Here is a 21,350-nt window from a genome sequence, read left to right on the forward strand (position 1 = left end):
AAAAGGTCCAAGTGTCTATGTGATGAATTTGACTAAAATGATCCATTAACAAAATTGCTAATTTTGACTTGCTGCAGTTTTCTGACACCTGTTATAGAATAAAACAGGAAGAGGGGGAGGCAGGATGTTGTAGGGACAGTAGAAAAGCAACTTCTAGTAGAAAAAGTGCATTGCTTTTTTCAGCAACACAGATTTATGCTATCCCAAAATGAATTCATCTGGCCTACATCTAAGCACCAACATCCTGGAAAAGTACATGTTATGTACAGAAAGGCAGAGACATCACTTCTTGAGATGTGAAATGCTTAATCTATAACAAAGAAGTGATTTTTCAGATAGCTGAAGGGAAATGCTGGGAAAGGTTTCTGGGTAAACTTGTGCACCCTCAGTTATGTACATCACAATTATTCTCTTCTGAATTAGGTTTATCAAACAAGCTGGATGTTGAAATTAGGAAATTTTAGGGAGTTTCATCATGAGGAAAAGCCATTGAGCCTCACAAAGAGGATATGTATTAGGAGGTGGCAGCAAAGGGGGGATGCTGTGCTTTTGGGCCATTCACATAAGATAATAAAGGTCTGAAATCCATTTTATTTTGTGGCTTTTTGAGAAATTTAACATGGATATGGTTTGGCTCGAGGGAGCACTCTGAGAAGGAAACAATGAAGGCACATTGGGCTTCCAAGAATGAGCTCTCTCACTTAGGGAGTGACTGAGAAAATCAGACTTAGGATATACTGATTTCTCATCTCAAGCCTATGTTTTAGTTAGCAGAGATATTTTGCAGGGAAATGCTCAAGTTATCTAAAAAGCTTTCATTTTTACCCCTTCCTTATCCAGTTTTAGTTGTTAAGAAATCTTGAACTAATAAAGAGAATAAGAAAACTTGAATCAACAAGCTGATTATGAAGAAATCTAAAAGAGTCTTGCACATATAACTTTTCAAAGCCAGTGGTAAGGCCTCTGCCTGAATCTGCTTAGCTGGTGCATGGAAGACAATCACATTAAGAGCAAAAAAGCTCAAACCTTCATTAAATTGAAAATAAAATCTTTATATATAGTGGCTGACCATTTAAGGTCTATGATATTTGCTTTCTCCCTGACAAGGCTTTCAGGGTTGGCTGCTGGAGACTGAGGGCTTTGCTCTATCAGTGCTTTCAGCCTACATGAAGGACAGCAATAAAATTTATTTATGTGCTGCATTCTACTTGTTCCATATAAAATTTCATCTATGTTTGTTCTTCCTCAGCCAACAGAGGAGCAAATTGCCATTAGTCTCCTGGCAGGCTGTCAGTAAACTATGATTTCAAGTTCTCTTACTAGAAAACAGACGTTTGTTTGTGTGTGTGCTTCTTTCCTGTCTTTTCACCCCTTCACCCATATTACTTTTGTCTTTTTAAGTCACACATTCTACTCATGGTATTTTAAAGCTAAAGCTGGTTTAACAGGGTCCTCACTAATCAAATATACAATAATAACATAACTGTGGCCTTCTCAAGGCACAGTGGTGTGCTGTGCAATGGCAATAGTAAAACCTTAAACAGAAGGCTATTTATGTAAATTTGAAAATTACTTGCCTTAATTGGTGGTGAAAAATCATTAGTTTAACATTCAAGTAAAGATTTTTTTAGCACTCCTACTTGAATTTTTTTCAGAAACTCCTTTAAGATTACTGAGAATAGACTTTCCATTTGTGATATTTCAGAGTAGACTTTAATTTTTGCCGTGCCATATGTAGGTAGTTGTCAGTTTGGGGGCTATGTGGGGCTATCTGAGTCAGGGCCACGGTGTGGTTATGTATCAATGGGCTCTGAGGTCTGGAATGCTGCCAAAGTTTCACAAGCAAAGCCCAAGGGAACAGCCTGAATTGGGCTGAAGTTGTTCCCTCTGATCTCTGAAAGGGGAGTGGGAGATCCTCTAAAACACTAAACATGACAAGAGGACTCTTGGAGGGTAGGAAAGCAGAGATTGCTGCAAGCACGGAGCCTCTCATGTTGCCAACAGGGACAAAGCAGCCTCCAGGATGTGCTGGGTCTGTAAGAATAGGCTGTCTTGAATTAATAAATCCTGATTTATATGCAAGGGAGCTATGTGTGTCTAGCTCATACTGGTCCTGGCAAATCTTTCATAAAAGGACTTTTCAGAAGAAGTAGACTAGGCCTTTTAAATATTTTAATGGGAAGAAGCACTTGAAAGTAAGTTTTTCATGTATAGCAGGTTCTAAATTTCTCTTATTTTACTTTTATGTTTTCTTCCTTTGGCTTTTGAGAAGCAAGATGACTTAATCACATTTCAGGACTGGTGATTTAAATTATCCTCACAATTTTTTTTTTCCATGACAGAAAGTGGGTGTTACAGACAAATCTTGCAGGGATAATAAGGACTCCTGTTCTAATCAGTAATAGCAAAGGAATTGAAAATTATTTTCTTCTGGAGAAGAATATATGAAAGCTAATGTAATGTCATTCATATTAGTGAACTGGGCTGCCATGACAGTCATTCCACAGCAAAGCTCTGCTCCCACCTGCTCTCACAGGAATTTCTACTATCATATTCATGAGTGATTGAAGATGAACGCTGAGGTGATATTATTGGAAAATGCAAGGGGATTATTTAAGAAAATCAAATGAAATGCTGTGCTTGAGGATTTTCTGAGGGGCTCCAAAATGCTGAATGACTGGTTAAGTGGTAGGTGGAATTAAACAGCAATACACACAAGGTAATTCATGCTAGAAAAAAGTCACCGTAATGATGCCAGCTAAGAAAAGGAGTGTGGTGGCACTGAGCTGAGGAAATTGTGCAGCCATTGTAAATAGTTCTCAGAATACAGTTCAGTGCTCAAAGTGACCAGAAATCCCAGTGGATGGGAGTAGCTGTGGGGAGAGGAGGTGAGACCAGCAGAGAAAGCAGCATTTTGCTGTTATGCAGTCATGGCTTATCCCCTTCCTGAACACTCCATGTGTTCCATTCCCATTCCTCATGATTAACTTAAATGGGGAAAACACAGGGCATTGCAGCAGGGAGGATTACAAGGATGGATTAGCTTTCCTACATGGGGCAGCTGGACTTGCTAGGGAAAAACATACCTGAGAGAATATGAATGTATTTTTATAAATATATGATTATACAGCCATAAGAAGCAGCAGGAGGGTAATAAATTGATTTTTTAAATGAAATGGAAATACATCAAGGGCTTTCTGAGATAAGGCTGTTTCTGCAGCTCCAGAAGTCCCAAACATGGCCATTACTGGAAGCTGTGACTGTATTAGAGTAGTAATTACTGCAGAGCAGTTCTGCTTTTCTGTGCTGCTCTTCAAAGCACAGTGCTGAACTAGCTGGTCTTATGTACCATTTCCCAGCTTAATTTGCAACTTCTTTCCCTAATTATTTCATCACTAGTTTATACCCTGTATTGAGAGCAACAGGAAATTGCTAGTGAAAGTAATCACAGACACAGAGAAACACTAGGCTGAAAAAAAAATATAAATCTATCATCAACTGGGTTGTATACAGTCATTCTAAACTTTGTCATCAGATTGCATGAAAATTAGAGCGTTAAGACACAGATGGCAGCAGATGACACAAGCAAATATTTCAACAATTTCTCAAAAAACCTTCTTGATTAACTGACAAATCAAGTCAAATTAGGGTAAGCCATTAATTAAGATGGCTCTTTTATATTCACTAGGCATTGTGAATTTATTATTTTTTTACTTAATAATAAGAGCTTTCTGGCCAGAAATTTTGGTCTGTGGCTCCTTAAAAAAGAAATTCATTGTTGGCATTCAGTATTAAGAAAAAATAACAGTAATTCAGCATTGGTGAGTTGATGATATTTCTAAATTTATACACAGATTAAAAATACCATCAGACTTCATGTAAAAACACCTTTATTTCCTTTTTATGCCTTTGTTTCTTAGGAGTCTGTTTCTAAGATATAATGCTCTTGAGAGGAATATTTATTAATATGTGTGCAGAAAACATTTAGAAGTGCTTATAAATGAAAATTCTATGGAGAAACACTCCAGTCTTTCTATTTTGATACTACAGTCTAAAGACTTATTTTCAGGGAATGGAAAATTAGTTGGTTATTTAAAAAAAAAAAAAATCTGTGTTAAAGATACTAAAATCATGAATAGTTTAGTTCAGAAAGCATTTAAATTTATTAAGTAAGTGAATTGGTCTTTTTCCAATAACAAAGCCATAGTAATTCAGTGGTGCTGTGTTATCTCAAGAACTTTGCAAGGAAAACCAACCAAATTGCCATCTCTCTGCAGGTGGATACTGCTTTTCTGGTCAGCACAACACGTGCTCACAGCTGCCATTCTGTCCTAATACACACTTGTAAGGAACTCATCACAGAATAGGTGTTTGGGATTTATTTTTTTTTTAATAGAATGGACATGGATTTGGTAGGAAAAAAGGGAAAGGGGAAGCAGAGTCAAAGAGAGTAAAATTGGAATGGGGTGTCTGGTTCTCCCTAGCACAGCCAGTGAGCATTGCAGCAGGTCTGGCATATGTTGAGGGGAATTGCCAAGTTTCTGCCTGTCCCTCTCATATTAATAGATACTACTTCTAAATGATCAAAAAAAAGTGCAACTAATTTCAGTGAGAGTCAGATCTGATCCTATTTCTCAGCTTTGTCTGATGAGGAGAGTCAAGCTGCTTAGGAAATGTTTGGCTCCCTCTTCTTCAATCGAAGAAAAAAAATTGAAAAGGGTGCCAAACTAAAATTTTGCATAAATCAAAATTGATTTGATACATTTCTATATTTGTTCTGCTGGAAGTCTGGAATAAATCCCCGGTAAGGAATTATCTTACTCTTTCAGCACTAAGATCAGGGAAATCTGGTTATAGACAGTAGAGAACAGCACATGGGCATAGAGCTTTTGTCCTTTTCATATGTAGCACAGAAATTGAGGTGTCCACCTATTTGCACAAATACAAGTTCACAGATTCTGGTTTCTGAGTCATCTGTGGCATTTTGATGGCCCCTCCTTTACTGTATCTGCAAAAACCTTTGTGTAAGTATGTGTTAGTTTTACTAATGGCTCCCTGGCTGTTTCAGAAAGGTGCCTCATTTATCCTTGCTTCACTCCTCTGCAGCAAGGCAGCATTTCATAAGTTCAGTCTTGATGAAGGAGCCTAGCAAGCCCTCAGCTACAACATTATTCTTCATTAATGTTATAAGAACAGTAATTCATTTCTCAATGTGCTTTTTTTGAAGAGCTGATAGCATTAAAAACATCTACCCAGTGCATGTCACTGATGAGCAGTTACTTATATTAAAAGCACTTACTCTGTATCTAGCACATTTTGCATTTATGTCTATTAAAATGCATGAAACATCTATCATAACATTTTAAGCACTCAGTAGCTTATTACTGGAACCACATAACTGCTTCCTTATTATCTCTTCTTGACAATAACTTTAATGAATTATATTCAGGTAGCTGTTGAAATTTCCATCCAAGCACATTACTTTTTTTGGATGACATGTCAAGAGGTTAACTTATGCTCCCTTCCAGCTGATTTCTAGGCCTCAATCCATCAGACAAGTCACTTCAAAGGAGATATTGCTCTGTTGAGCTGAGACATCAAGATAAAGTTGGCTTTGTGAGATGCAGTCCCCTTTGGGAAGTCTGCAAGGAATTCTTCAGCAGTTACTTGTCTAGGCAGTCTTGAAGCAACAAGACACAAGATGAAGACCAAGACATGGAATGAGAAAAATCAATTAAAGGAAAAAGGGAGCTGTGGTTCATGTAGCTTATACTAATTCTTTGGTATTATTTCTCACTCATTTTATATTCGGTGAGATTTTCCTCCAGGGAGTGAAGTGCATGTATGTAGAAATAAAATATCATTAGTTAACAGTTGCTCTCTGACTCCGCAAATTAAGGCATTTCTCACTAGTAGTAAAATCTGTCTGGAAAAGAAAGCTCAAATAGGTAAGTCAACAATTCCATCTTTCACTTACATGCCATGAACTGTTTATATATGACTTGTGGAAATTGGATCAGAAGTGAAAAATAGCAACCATGCTCGCTGCCACTGAGGGAGTTACAGCTTTACCAAAATTTAAGCACAATTGTTGAATATTGGAGAAAATTACCTGCTGAACTTTTGTTGTGGTTGCTGGTATACTTTGAACTGTCTCTGCAGTTTTTGCTGTGTAACATTTCAGCAGCCTGAAAACAAGTGTGCTGTCTCCTGGGAGGAAAGGACCACACCGTTTGCTCTGGGGGGAAGAAGCTTTCTCACATCTCCAGCTAGCAGGAGACAGCTGCCACCACCACTGACAAGATACAAGACACTTAGGAACCCAGCTGAGGAGATAATTGGCTGTGAATAAGAGCAGCACCACCTCTGAAAGTCAACAACACGGATTCTTGATTCCCTAAAATTGCCATAAATCAAGATACAGAGCACACCTTAAGAAAGTGCAAGTAGGCACTTCTGTCAAGAAGCTTACTTGTTTTGTTTCATAAAAAATTGTCACTTGCTGATGCTGAGCACAGCCCTAAAGAGATGATAAATGGCACAAGAGCACTGGAGAGATTCTATCAATGTTAGAAGCAATTCCATGTACTAAAGCTATGCTTTTCTACTCAGGCATGCAAGAGTATCAAAAGTCAGTGGAGGCTGATCATAGAGCAGGGATCAGCCTTTGTATTCATCCATTTGTGATTTCTGAAAACAATCTGAAATGTCTATTTTAGTCCTCCTTCCTTGACTCATGTCTGCCTAGAAGTATCCAAGAATAAGCAGTGTCAAGAAATTGTGCTTTTTGAACCATGATGATTATAAAAAATATTTTAAAACAGTTAAATAATCAATAATAATAAACCTTTAAATATTATTCTCATTATTCTTAATTAGGCAAAATGTTATAATTTAGCATTTAAATTAAAAAAAAAAAAGGATATGAGTGTGAGATTTAGTTGTAACTATTTTATAATAACTGTTTTTGGGATGAAGACACCTGTAAATTAAGAGGAGCCTATTCTTAAAATAAAGTCACAGTCCAAATTCTCTTCCTTTCTATGCCAGCTAGTTTCCAATCTGCTTATTCTTAAGAACATTGTGCAAGATATAAGGGTAAAAGGAAATATTTAAATGGGGTTTTTTTCTGTTATGTTAATTTAACTAAATATAAAGATAATTTTTTTTTCTATAAAAAGGTAAATTATGGATAAGCATACTTAAGTTGTGCTTATATTTTGAAATGTAACGAGTTTTGTCAGCCATGGTTTTGATATAAATGGGCACAGTCAATATCAATGTCAGAAAGGCTAATGTGGCAAAGCTGTTTCTTCTTTTTTTTTTCCTGTTGTCACTTATAATCTAGCCAATGTACAACAAACATTCCAATTCTCGCAGTGAAAAAAAAAAATGAAATAATCAAAATGTGTGCCTACTTTTCCTACAAAGATTGCTGTAAGTTAGGTTATTTTTACTTCACTGGTGTAAGTGGAAAGAAGTAGCACAGGTTCTTCAGGCTCCTAAGGGTACACTTGGAGATCTGCTGCATCTTTTCCTGGAGCACCTTTGGCTCTCAGTCGTTTTTTGGTTATCAGCTGAATGACACGGATTAAGGTCCACATTATAAAAGTTATTCAGGTAGCCATCTTACTGTGAAATCCTTCTTCCAAGTCAGAACTCCTCCAGATCTCTTGGGCTCAGAGGAGGCAGCAAAATTCCCCTGGAAGCTCAGGGGACCTTATTTGAGCAATAGCTTGTAGAGATGATGTCTAAGGAAATGGAAATTATCAGGTGTAGCACAGTCCATTCTTTTGAAAAAACTTAGAAGAATGTTCTTGCTGCTCCTGGAAATCCATGACAAGACATGTATCTTTCTGTCTCTGTGTTTTTTAAGGTTTGGGTCTTTTGGTTTGGTAGTCAAGATCAGAATAATGAGTCTGAAGTAAAAATCAAACCCTTATTGGGAAAGGAGAAACTTCAATTTATCTTAGGATTGCTGTTTTCCCCTACTTTAAGCCACATCTCAAAAATTAGTAGTATTGATAAAACTCTGAATTTATACAGAAATAACGAATATTAGAGATTCTGGCTGCCATTGAAGTAACAGCTGAACAATGTATATTTACTTTTTAAAAAAATGAATTGCAATATTGCTTAAAATTGGGATTTAATGTTAGTTTTAATACTATTTTACATCGGAGTTCCTAAGTTCCCACATCATTTCTCATGATTTTCAATCCTATTCTCTTTATAGAGGGGGGAAAAGTAATAATGACTCTAGAAGTAACTAGTAACTCCAGATGAATTAGCCATTCTTTTCTCCATCAGTTTTACAAAGTTATTATTAAATAAGACCTAAAAAGAATTTTCCATTAAAATAAGCTTTCATAATTAGAAAGCTCAGTGTAATTCAAAAATCCATGGGATAATTTCAGTCTTTAAAAGGGATTAAAATTTCCCATTTTCTTCTTCATGCAATATGCAAGCTTATGGTAGATGATATTTAAAAAAAAATAAATTCAGTTATTAAATGGGATAGAAGGCTTGTGAAATTGCTGCTTTCCTAATGTACAGCAGTAGCTTAGTCAAATGGAGTCAAAGGTATTGACTTGAAAGTGTTTGTGTTAAGTTTGACTTAAAACAAAATGCTCAAACATATTCAGCTTAAAATCTGTGGAATTTTTCATTATAGCAGCCATGTCAGGTTAATGTGAAAACAAATTAAGATTTACTAAAGCCAGACAAGTAGTTTTTGGAATTGAATCTGCTGAATTCCAATTTACCCTGATAAGTCTTGAGTGCACTTTAAAACATTTAGCCTGATCCAAGGCAGGATGTGACCTTACAGTGTGATTGTAAAGCTGCACAATTTTTGCAAGTGCACATTTCTTTACCTGCAGTAAATACAGAGTAAATAATCTTGCTCTCTAGTTTTCTTTAAATTAGCATAGGACTGCCAGGTATTGAAAGTTCACGCTCACCTCACCCACAGCAAAGTCAATTGTCAGGTTCACCATGGTTTCTGAAAATGTCTCAGAGCATTCAGCAGTGAGCTGACAAAGCAACAACCATATTTTTTCATGCTCATTGACTTTGCTTTAGTTCAGGGCCTTGGGGTAGATTCATACAACGTTTAGTACCTTTAGCACATTTTCTGATAGTCACAATCCTCAGAGAACAGTATGAAAGAGAAACTGCACTCAAAAAACCAGGGATCTAGCTGATTTCTGGGTTTAGCTGCTTTTAAAAGATACTTTTCTTTCATTATTTCCAAGAAAAAGGAAAACTACATGTCTTAGAGCTGTTTGTGTTACACTTGCTTAGATAGATGAGTTAAAAACTAAATTAAAATGCGACTGATTTTAAGCCATAAGTTTTTAAGTTATACATTGAGAGAGGTCTCTAAGATGCGTCATAAAGCAGTAACAAGATCAGTTTTATCCTCTCATGTGCTCTGACTTCACAGAGAGTTGTAATTGCAACTTCAACCCCCTTTTGTTTCAGGAAATACAGTTCAGATTAGAATAGACCCAATTATTGATAACCAAGGCACACTTTTGAGAGCATATGTCTGTCTTCTACGAATCCTTTGGTCTAGCAGGGAATTCTAGAGGCCAGGACTTGCAACTCTAAAGTTTACTGCTTTCTGATGTTTTTTCTTTCTTTCTCCGTCTTGCTGAAATTGAGTACTGGTTCTATTTGTAGAGAATAGACTTTCACAAGACAGTGGCTCATCAGCAGCACCTCTCTTGGCAGAATCCTTAGATTTAATTTAGTCCAATAGCTCTGCCTGTGTTCTGCCTTCCCACCTGGATCCACTGGCTCTGTTTAGACATCAGCTGTGTCACAGTGAATATCTCACAGCTTAAGAGAAGATAAATGGATGAGTATGTGTGATATTGCACCCTAAATTAAACAGTTTCCAAAAGAAAGACAAAGCTGGGAGGAGGAAAATGCACGGCAACTCAGACCATGGTCAGGGAAGCAAATTTAGAGAAAAGAACCAGACAAATGAAAACTCTGTGCCCTCAGAACTGGATATGGTGCTTGGTTTCTGGATTGGTTATTTTTATATTCTTCCATGGATTTTTCTTCCCCAGTGAATTCACGGTGTATGCTGTTTCTCATTGCTAGTGAGCTAGATCAACATTAAATGCAGTCTGTTTGTAGTTTAGCCATGTAAGGGAAGCCAGTAGAATTTTCAAAAGTATCTTGTTTAGCTTTCTACATTTCTGTAGAGAGAAATGTAGAAATGTAGGAATATAGATATGCCTAGATGGAAATATTTAATATTATATTCCTGTTATTCTAAGGAATATGAGCGAATCTGTTGTACAGCTGCAATGAAGGCTGATGGATGATATTAGCAGCTCCAATCTCCTTCATTTTGGTTTCTGAAATGTCAAATTTTGTTTTAAAAAAAAAAAGGGATAAAAATATCCTTAACTGCCAATACATTACCCAAATTGCCAAAAGCAATTTTGCCTATAATAAAACTATTGTGGGCTGAAGCATTTGGATCAAGCTATGCAAGATTGATATGTTTTTCTTGATACAATTCAGTGAATGTGCTATTCTTGTGGAATTTTCCATATGAGTCTGCTGGGGAGAAAATAAAGTGGACAAAATTTCTTTAACTTGCAGTTAGATTTTTTTTCAAGTTTACCTATCAATTAGCTGTAAATGATAACCTGATACACATTTCTGATGTTTAACAGGCAATGAGACTTTTCTGTTGGCAAGAAACATATTTAGCCAAGGGAATTTTGGGATGACACCAGCACAGTCATTTAAAACACAGTTGATTCACTACATTAATTGACTTTTTAAGCTCAGCTGTGCTAATGAGTGTTTTGGAAGACCAGCAACATTTCTGTAGCCACCCACTGGAAGGACAGTGAAGGTTAAGATGCCTTACCCTGTATGTCTTGTGTTTCTGTCCTTGCTCTGGAGGAATCTCTCCTGAACCTTTTGTGCTGCAGCCTGGTAATGCAGATGCCTCGTGAGGTTTGCTCAGTGACTGTGAGTCTGGCTGAGTGCTGGAATCTAGAAGCCTGGATTAGAGGCATGCTAAATTTACTCTGGAAGCAGGATAACTGAGATGGCACAGAGTCCTCTTGTTGTGCACCAGGTATTTACAATGACACTCTGAGCTGTCTCTCAGAGCCACACAGCTGTCTATACATAGCAAGCTGAATCCTAAAATATTTATAATTTTAGCTGAAGTCTTGACAACCCTGACCTCAAGTAACTTTCTCTACTAACTGAATAGATTCCAGGGTTTTGTCTTCTTGTCCAAATGTCTTTTTGTCTTGTTACTGATAGCTGCACTATGCACAATTTTCTATCAGCAAACCAGGCTGAAAACACTGATCTTTCTTTTGCTGACTAATAAATAAATAGTAGTCATTTGTCTGGGTTCCACTGGTTAGTACAGCATTCACTGAACCACCCAGTCTCCCTTGCTAGTCTCTGTTTACAGTGCCTCTTTCTATATTTCTTATCTATTTTGATGGCAGAATTGAATGCTCGAAGCATTTTGGTATATGCCTTATGCATTGTGAGAAACAAATTCAGACAACTCATTTTGAACGTGTTTTGGTACAATGCAAGAGCTAGTATCTTCTTTCAAAAATCAGTTTAGTTCAAGTAGTTGGTTAAAAACATTAAGTACCATAGGATAGATATCTCTAAGAGGAAAAGTTGCGCTTATTAAAGTTAATTGATTGACTTGTTGGAATTCAGCAAATCTTCAGCACTTGAGTTAGGCTGAATAAGCTCCTCACAAGGTAGTATAGAGAATAGGAATCTCCAAAGAACATTTAGAATATTCAGCATGATGGAAATTAGATTTTTTTTTTTTCCCTTTGGGAGGTTCATACTTTATTCCTTTAACTTTGAAAGGCTGTTAAGTTCCAGCTGAGGTGCTGACAACAAAGTAAGCTCAGCTTTGAATGCCAAAGTAAACATAACAGAATATTTAGGGCTTTATATCTCTTAGCTCATAATGAATTGCACCATCAAGATTTGTACCTATATTGACTGACTGCACAGTCTGCATTTTGCTTTGAAAAAAGGTGTTTGTACAAGCAATTATCTGCTTTTAAATGGATGTGGAAATTTTACTGGCATGATGGACTCTGAGCAAACCATGGTAGCCATAAAAGTGACAGTGCATCTTTTATTTGCTACACTCCATTTTCTCTAAGGATGCATAAAATATGGTGGTAATTTAAGCCTTTAAAAATAGGAAAAGAGCTGAACCTAGATGTTGATAATAAATTTAATACTTAAGCAAGAGGAGATAGTAAATGGATTTTTTTTCCAGTTTGCATCTTGTCTCAGAAAGAAAAGGTTTATGATTAAGGTTTTAGTATCTGAGAGAAACAGTAGCTCAGAAAGTGAGCCAGTGCTGGCTGGGTGTGTGAAGCAAAATAACCATGTCCTGTCTAGAAAGAGACACATGAGTTCCAGGGGAAGGACAGTATGGGAAATAGGAGTGAAGGGACGTAAGTTTGGAAAAATAGTAGCAGTCCACATAAAACAAAATTTTATATATATGCACCCATTCTTTTAACTGGGGCTCTTGCTTTTCTTCTTGTGGGAGATATAGAACAATTTGGTTTTTTAAATCCCAGAACACCCCTTGACAAAAAATAAAAGGTATGCCAATTCTTATTTAAATACACTCATTCAAGAGCACTTTCTGTTGGTGTGATTTAAGTGGAGTCAGATCAGTGTAAAGTCAGAACAAGACTGGAGAGCCAATGATTTAGTAGATATAGATTTATAGTAGATTCACCATAAGAATGATAACCAGGGCAGAAAAAGACTCTGTATGATCTCAATATGATGTTTAAATTAATTTTAGGTCAATACATTTGAAAATCAGTGAGGAAAGCACTAATATGAACTATGCTTGGGGTTGACCAATGACATTTAACAGGGTATGTTAAGAGTTTTCTTCTGCAGTTGTGGTAGTCTTGTGGTATCAATGGATTCCTACACGGTTTTGTGTTTAGGCATTTAGACAATTTTCTCCCAAATACTCTGCTTACAATCATATTTGCTGCTTTTCTGTGTGAAAGCATGTCCTTGGCCAGGAAGCAGCCCAAGCACTGCATTAGCACAGGAATGTTGAGCATTCCTCCTTTCTTATCTCCCTCTTCAGCTGCCATGGAAAACTGTCCTACTTTGTAGAGAAGCACTGTGATGGGACAGGTAGATACACAGTCCCTGGGCACTGGGCCTGGCTATTTTGTAGTTTTTTTGTACCCTCTGTGACAAATCAAAAGCCCTTTTTCTCTGTTAGAGATCAGACCCAGGAAGGAAAGGCCTCTTTCCCATGCAAGTGGGTAGTTTGTCCAAGGCCAGGACTCTTTTCAGTGCACTGCTCCCATGGTGTGTCATACCAAGGTTTGTCCTTTTCAGAGCCCTTTCACCAGGGGTCCCCTTAATCCTCTCTTGGATTGTGTGCAGTGGGAACAGGCAGCTTTCACCGAGTTCTGACCTGATTTTTTTACTCTGAGTACTCTTGCAAGGGAAATAGACTGATGGAAAGCACACATTTAATTTTACAACAGGAAGAGTTTACAAGTCCCCAGCCATTAAAATAGAATAGATAGATTTGCCTGTAAATGTGAGCAGCCAAGTTGGATTTGATAATAGCATACACTGAGGCACCTTTGCACGAAAGAGACACTATAGAGGGTTGTTAATGTGAGAGTAAATTAAAATTGCATATGCTTTTAGGTCTTTTAGAGATATGAAGCAAGATAATGGAGACTAAGTGGTTGAACTACTTTAAAAATTAAAAAAGAAAAAAGTTGGACTAACAAATAAGTATGAATATGTTTACGATATTATTAAAGGGTGTGTGCCTAGGCAGGCTTAATGACTCTCACTAAGATTTTTCTCATGTTATTTCAGCTTTAAAAAAAAAAAAAAAATCCATCCGTTGTCTCCAAATCTAGGTAGAATTGCTTCCACTGAAGTGCTTAAAATAAATTGCTTAAGGTTTTAGTCACTGCATCTATATCAGCACATTCAAAGAGAATATTATTCACTTAAGCTTTTTGCAAAACTGGTCTTTCTCTTGTCAAAGAAAGCAAACATTTAAGGAACAGAATGATTCATGTAGTTGACCCCAATCATCTGCTTCTGCTGGGTTTGAACACCTTTGCTAGCTTGGTGTCAACACAGACACAGAAAAACAGTGTTATGAGACTCTCACTGCCTTTGCTTTGCATTTTTGTTCCTGGAGATCCTTTGGCATGCCCAAAATAGCAAAGGTTGCATATTAAAGCAGGGCAATAAACCAGCAGCAATTTAAAAATTGCTGACAGAAGATGGAAAATATCTGAGATGAAAACTGTCCAATATGCTGAACAGTTTCATCAAGATCTTAGTGTCCTTTTCTTTCTGTGTAGTTCTGAAGTCAGACAGGCTTTGATTTTTAGGCTTTGATTTTATTAACAGATCTCACCCATCACAGTTAGCCTGTGCTGGATGGAACAGAATCCCAAGAGAAAAGTGGGAAAGTTTCAGAGCTAGTTGTGTGTCCCTTTCAGAGCAAGACTGACACATGGGATAGAGTCACCTGGCAGGGCACAGTGGAGGTAATGGTCTGACTCAGGGTAACCCTAATGTTTCTGTGTCAAAAGTTATCTTATAATGTGTCTCTTATACAGAATCACAGGATGGGTCATGCTGGAAAGAACCACAGTGGGGCATCTGATCCCACCTCCCTGCTCAGGCAGTTTTGTCCTGGAGCACATGGCCCAGGAGTGTGTCCAGATAGTTCTTGAATATCCCCATGGAGGGGGAAATCCACAGCCTACATGGGTGACCTCTTCCAGTGCTGTCTCACCTGCACAGTAAGGAACTTCTTCCTGATGTTCAGGTGGAACTTCCTGAACCTCAGTTCCTGCCTGTTGCCCCTTGTCCCACTGCCCAGCACCTCTGAGCAGACCCTGGTCCATCCTTTTGTCCCTCCCTGTAGATATTCATGGACACTGGTGAGGTTCCCTCTCAGTCATCCCTTCTCAAGGCTGAACAGCCCCAGTCCTTCATCCTTTCCTAATCAGAGAGATGCTCCAGTACCTTGATCATCTTTGTAGCCCTTCTCTGGACCAGCTGCAGGGGCTCTGTTTCTCTTTTGCACAGAGTCCAGAATTTAACTGACAACTTTAAGTTATCAGCAACATTTATTCTGCCGCAGGAACTGAAAAACACACTAGGGAGGTCTCTGTTTTACAACAATGTAATTTTTTTTTATTGTAGATTATCTTTGCCTTTTGGACAGTCACCACATGAGTTTTGATCTATTCATGCAGCGCTTGGTCTATCATCTATTCATATCAATGACAGTACAAACTCAGGGCTTTTCTTTCTCTCATGGTCAACAGTGCAAGGCACAACATCCATAATCCTTTTCTTATAAGAAATCTTTTCCTGGGCATTAAAGGTATCTTTTTTCCTAGGTTTGTGAATACTTTGGTTGGCACAAGTACATTGTGCTATATATAGAATTTGCATAAAAAGTGTTTGCTGTACTGCTGAGAAATAGCAGATTTCAAAAAAAAACCAAAAAACCCATATCCATGAAATGAAAAAGGAAAGCATGGTTTGAAGATCTACTGACAGCAGAAGGTACTGATTCTGAATAGTAGCAAGTCATCTAGATGAGGTAATAGATAATGTTCTAAGAAGTCCTAATAAACAGAAGCTAAACAAACAGAGAAATTGAGATAGATTAAGAAAAAATATAACACATGCACACACACTTACCACTTTTTATTTTCCACCAAATTATTTTTAATAAAGGAGCATTTTAAAAATCCAGTCTTGTAAATGCGTACTTGGAAGTTCTTTTGGTTCAGTAATCCTATTTCTTAAAGGCTCATATAAGATTGAAAAGGGAACAATTAAATCCATGTTGACTGTGCCTATTTATGAAAACCTGGTGCATACACAATGTGTTTACATAGCTGAATAGACATTAGAAGTGTTTTAATTTAATAGTTCTGTAGTATACAGTACATAGTAACTCTATGTTTTGCTTATACTTGGTAATTTTCTTGCTTGATGTGACTTTTGGTGAGTTTTAACATTTGCCCAGCCAGTCTCTCTGTTTCTCTCTTTCTCTGTGAGGTTCACATGTAAACTGCTTTAAAGATTGCATAATGACTGTTTGGCATGTCCTACAGGCAAAGGCCCAGAAACCCTTTTTGCTGGCTATAACCTCAATGATAATGAGTGGCACACAGTGCGTGTGGTGCGGCGAGGAAAAGGTTTAAAGTTAATGGTGGATGACCAGCAGGCTGTGACAGGTACTGTGGCACTGGGGTTCCATGATTCTGTGGTGCTGGGAGGGGGAAACACAAGGCAAAATAAAAACAAAACCAAAAAAATTATACAGAACCAAAATGGCTTTATCTGAGAGAAACGTGCTTTTTTTCCTTTTTCCTGGGTAAGATTCCAAATTCATGTTATGCATCTTAGAATGCTGGTACAAGAAGTGTGTTATTACCCTTGCTATTAATGTTGCTCTAAGGTTGCTATTGAAATTAATGAAAACCTTCGTGCTGACTTAAATGAATGTTTATATACAGTGATTGGAGAGAAGTAATTTAGTACATCACTAATGAGGAGGCAAGCAAAATGCTTTTGGCAACACATTTTTAGGGCTAAACTCTAAGTCGCTGCTGGAAGAAAAAGTTTAATAAACATTTGAAGGATATTCTACTGTGATTTGAATCTTGCATCAGCTGTCCTCAATAATTATATATTAGGCAGCGTGTTTTTCTCAAATACTAAAATAGCAGTTGGGGTGGGAGAAAAAAAATGGCAGCCATGTTAGCAGATGAATAGAAATGTGTTTCTGTATTTCTATGATCCGAAATGTTAATAGAGAACACATTGATTTTGCCCTGTACAAGACAATGTTCACATGCATGTTGTTAATAGCAACTTATCTGGCTTCTGGCCCTGATTCCTTGAACAGAAGAATGTGCCTAAAATTTTTGTTAGCTATTTAGAATTATTCTTTGGTTTTGTGTAGCATTAAACAACTTTTATCATTGGTTTTAAGCTTTGTTAAAATAGTAACAAGTTAATTTTGGTTTTGTTTTGGTTTTTTTTTTTTTTTTTTTTGTTGTTGTTGTTTTTTTTAAAAAGGAGTGTAACTTCTTTAATAATCCCTTTTCACCTCAACAGAACACTGAGGGTCTTGTCACTGGTAGGAAAATAATTCATATAGTTGCAAGAACATATTTTCTAGAATCAGAAATTACCAATATATCTTCCAGCACTGAAGTCTGTGTATGTTATGATGCCTAGGGTCATTTTCTCAAGAATACAGATGGCCTTATTAATTTATTTTCTTTTCGATAGTATAGGAGGAAGTATACCAATAAATATTATAATCTTGCTGCTTCAACTGCTACTCAAGACAGATCCTAATATAGAAAAAATAGTTTAGATCAAAATCCTATGCAACATCCAAATTCACAATTCCTGGACTCCTCATGCCAGAGTTCTAATTTACAAATACTGCAGGATAACCTGGGTCCAGCTTTCTGGTGCAACATTTGTATTCTTTCCACAACCCAGTATGTACAACCAAAAATGGCCAGTTGACTTGAATTCCCTCTCAGTTCTTCGAGCTGGAACTTGTCTGCATTTGCATAATGCACAAATATCTAATGTTATTAATCCAGAAGGAGAAACTCATCCCAATATTTTGGAGGGAAAAAGACATCCTATAATTCCTGAATCTGTGGCCTCCTCCATCAGTGAGGAAGAAAATGCTGTATGAGAAGAAACAGAGGGAACTTTAAATGTAGGCAATCTGCTGTTAGTTCCATCAATGTCACATTTCCTACAAAAAAAAGTCTTAATTGTTGTGTAAGTGGTGAGAATTTTTGTTTTGGTTTGGTTTTTTTATTTTGGGGGGGTGGGGTTTTTTTGGTTGTTTTAGGTTTTTTTCAACACTGAGTGTTTTAAAAGCCTTTACAAAATTAGATTTCAAATGTGTGTAATAGAATTTAATGTGTAGTTGCTTTGAATTTCCTGAAAGCATAGGAAAAGGGTTGCCTTATGGGATTAAAGTGTGCTTGTTCTAAACTTTTCTTTGTCAGAAATTTCATTAAAATACAACCCATTAATTTTTCATGTGAAAAGTTATTATAGTTTTATGAGGAGAATAAGGAAGTAAACTGACTTCCTGCTAAAAAATTCCAGCTTTCTCCTTCCACATGTTGTTTTCCTTTTTTGATTCCATTTCCTGTGCCAGATATGAAAGAATCCCCATCAGATCCAGAAAACTTAAGCTGCAGGAAAATCTATTAAATAATTCAGCCTGACTTTCTAATTTTTGCAGATTATAAAATACCACTTGTTCATTTGTGAGTTGTGCTTGGTCCTCTTTGACAAATGCATGATGTGTGCATGGATACATAATATAATTCAGGCATAACTAACTTTCATTGGAAGCCATGCAGGTGGTTTTGAAGTTACTCATCACAGAAGAGTTTAATATTTCCATCTCTAATAAGCCTTGTTTTCTAAGATTGTATAGAAAATGAAAATGATTGGAAATTCACTAAATTTGGGTAACAGAATAGCCTATGGTTATGAACAGAAATTCAATTGCCCCTTTGTATGATGTTTTTCCACAAATCTGACGAACTTAAAAAAAAAAAAAAGAAAACAACCAAAACTAGACCCCAAAAAAAAAAAAAAAACCAAAAAAACACCAACAAATCCCCACACAATCCACCTTGTAAGTACAAACTACATTCTTTTTTACTTCATTGCTGCATTTACAAATCCTGTAGAGCATTATGTGAAATCTCAAGTCCTGTTTGCATGTTTGTAGAACTGAAATGTTGGGATGTGAGCCCAGATTCTGGAACTTTTTATTACTATGCTCAAGAAAGAAATACATTTAATGTAGTGGGGATATTGTGCTACAGGCCAAAGCTTGGTGGATTTTTGCCATGACATTATTGGAATGCCATCTGAAGGGATACAAGACTGGAATATATAACGTTCCTCTCTGAAACCTGATCCTCATCTCTTTGGCTGTGATCCAACATACAGCTCTTGTCCCAGCAAAAATTATACATTTGGCATTTTTCAAGACAGCTCCCTGACTCATTACTGCATGGAAGAACCCACTTTTCCTTAATACATTGGGGGAAAGTGGTATCTTCAGAACTGATGTTTAGAAACAAGAACATCAAGGCTGTCCCTGGGGTTTAGGGTGCCTCTTGCAGTGCTCAGCCCTGTGAGTCCGGGTGGTGTTCAATGACAAGTTCTCCTTCAGAACCCATCTCAAAGCTAAGTAAGCTACTTGTAAATATTTATCATAAATTATTAGAGCAGTTTTTGTGCCTGAATGGCGTTAAAACTTACAGAGCTATTTTCCCTGTAACTTCACTGATGCCTGTACTTGTATGTCAGTGCTGTGACTTAACCTGCTCATGAATTCATCTCCCTGGGCAAATCTGAGATATTGACATTTCTCTTTCCCTTGTCTTTTCCCTGTCACACACATGTCCACAGACACTTGCTTATGACACCCACAAAGGTACAGCTGTGTCAGCCTGCTCCAGGCTTTGTGCACCACTTCTGACATGTCCAGCCTGGGGCAGTGCTCACACTCTCTCTTGGAATAGAATATTTGGGGATGGACAGAGGGAACTTGGCTTGTCAACAGCTTTGCCACTGTGAAAATTTGTATTAGAGCTGTTTTATGCCAGTATTTATTCCAGCCTGACTTGGTCTGCTCTTCACTTTCTCTGTATTCCACAAGAGACGTGAAACAGCTAAGAAACTGGGGAATTTGCAAAATGGTTTGCAAAAGGTACATTAAGTGGTGAAATTCATTAGTAATAAGAAGCTGTTTTTCCACACAATGTGACCATGAATCAGCCCTGTGAAAATACTGCCCTACTTCTTTAAAATAAGCATGGAAAAAATTGGCTGTTCTGTCAGAAAAAGAAACTCTTCAGTGAACACAATTTTGATGTGCTGGGTAAGGTATTTAATAACTAGCTTAAAAACTTACCTGACCTGTATGCAGTGTACTCTGGCAGTGCTGATCCTTTCCTCCAGATTAGCTTTGCAGTCAGCAGATTTCAGGCTTCTTGCTCTGCAGTGGTCCAGGCATGGCAGGGAGAACTCAAAGGCAGCTGAGGGGTTTGCTTTTGGACACCTTTCCAACGTAAGCAAGTCCCCTGTTGTTTCCAGGATTACAGAACACTGGCATGCACCCTTCCTGCAGGCTTTCTGCTCTGCCCATCCCTTGGGCTCTGCCCCTTCTCCCATGGTTTATTCCCATGGTACAAAGCCAGTTGCTCTCAAGCATCTCTCCACCCTTGCCACACAGGGCTTTTTGCAGCAGGGCCGGCATTAATGTACCCAAGACAGCTGAAACAGGAATCCTTCCTACTGCTGGTCAAGTCATGCACATTGAAGCAAAACACATGGAATAAAATCCCTCAAGCTGTTCTGTTTCTCTTTCATGAGACTCTGATTTTGTTGGTTTAGCTCTGAGATTGGCCTTTGTGTTCCTCATGTTAAGTAATTGCACTTGCTTATAGTGAAACCCCACATCTGGTTAGGTGTAACTAAAGTGAGGGATTTTGTTGGCAGTTTAATGTACTCTGGTAAACTGTTTCAGTTTAGAAATTTTTCTGTTGGCCTTCTCCAAATGTACTGAATGCTTTGGAAAGGCTCCTAGATTTACCAGTAACTAGGATGAATTTGGAAGAATTCCCATTGGAGACAGAAATTGGCCTTGCACATTCTGAAAAGAGTGGAAATGATGCAGATGCTTAATCACATGATGTGCTCTTTGACCTCCTCTTTCAGAGACTAACACGTGTTTTCTTGTTGCTGTTTAAAGGTCAAATGGCTGGCGATCACACACGGCTGGAATTCCACAACATAGAAACAGGAATAATAACAGAACGGCGCTACCTGTCTTCTGTGCCTTCTAATTTTATTGGGCATCTACAGAGTCTCACATTTAATGGCATGGCATACATTGACTTATGTAAAAATGGAGACATCGATTATTGTGAGCTAAATGCAAGATTTGGGTTCAGGAACATCATAGCAGACCCTGTAACCTTTAAAACAAAAGCAAGTTATGTTGCACTGGCCACGCTACAAGCGTACACATCTATGCACCTTTTTTTCCAGTTCAAAACCACCTCCCTGGATGGATTGATACTTTTTAACAGTGGCGATGGAAATGATTTCATTGTGGTTGAATTAGTGAAAGGGTATGTATGGATTAGCATAACAGCAAAACCAGTCCATTCAAAATGTGTGTGCAGGAGGAATACACGGCAAAG

General features: G+C 37.6%; 1 protein-coding gene across 18 annotated transcripts in view; it reads left to right on the top strand.

Moving 5' to 3' along the window:
- NRXN1 (neurexin 1) overlaps nucleotides 1–21,350 on the top strand; it is a 678,763-nt gene that overhangs the window by 298,704 nt on the left and 358,709 nt on the right. For all 18 annotated transcript variants that reach the window (XM_066546261.1, XM_066546262.1, XM_066546271.1 and 15 more), the window contains 2 exons: nucleotides 16,191–16,313; nucleotides 20,897–21,278. In XM_066546261.1, coding sequence (XP_066402358.1) covers nucleotides 16,191–16,313; nucleotides 20,897–21,278 — 505 coding nt within the window. The remainder of the gene's footprint in view (nucleotides 1–16,190; nucleotides 16,314–20,896; nucleotides 21,279–21,350) is intronic.

This window comes from Molothrus aeneus, chromosome 3, assembly GCF_037042795.1.
Source record: "Molothrus aeneus isolate 106 chromosome 3, BPBGC_Maene_1.0, whole genome shotgun sequence".
In the NCBI taxonomy this organism is placed as follows: Eukaryota; Metazoa; Chordata; class Aves; order Passeriformes; family Icteridae; genus Molothrus; species Molothrus aeneus.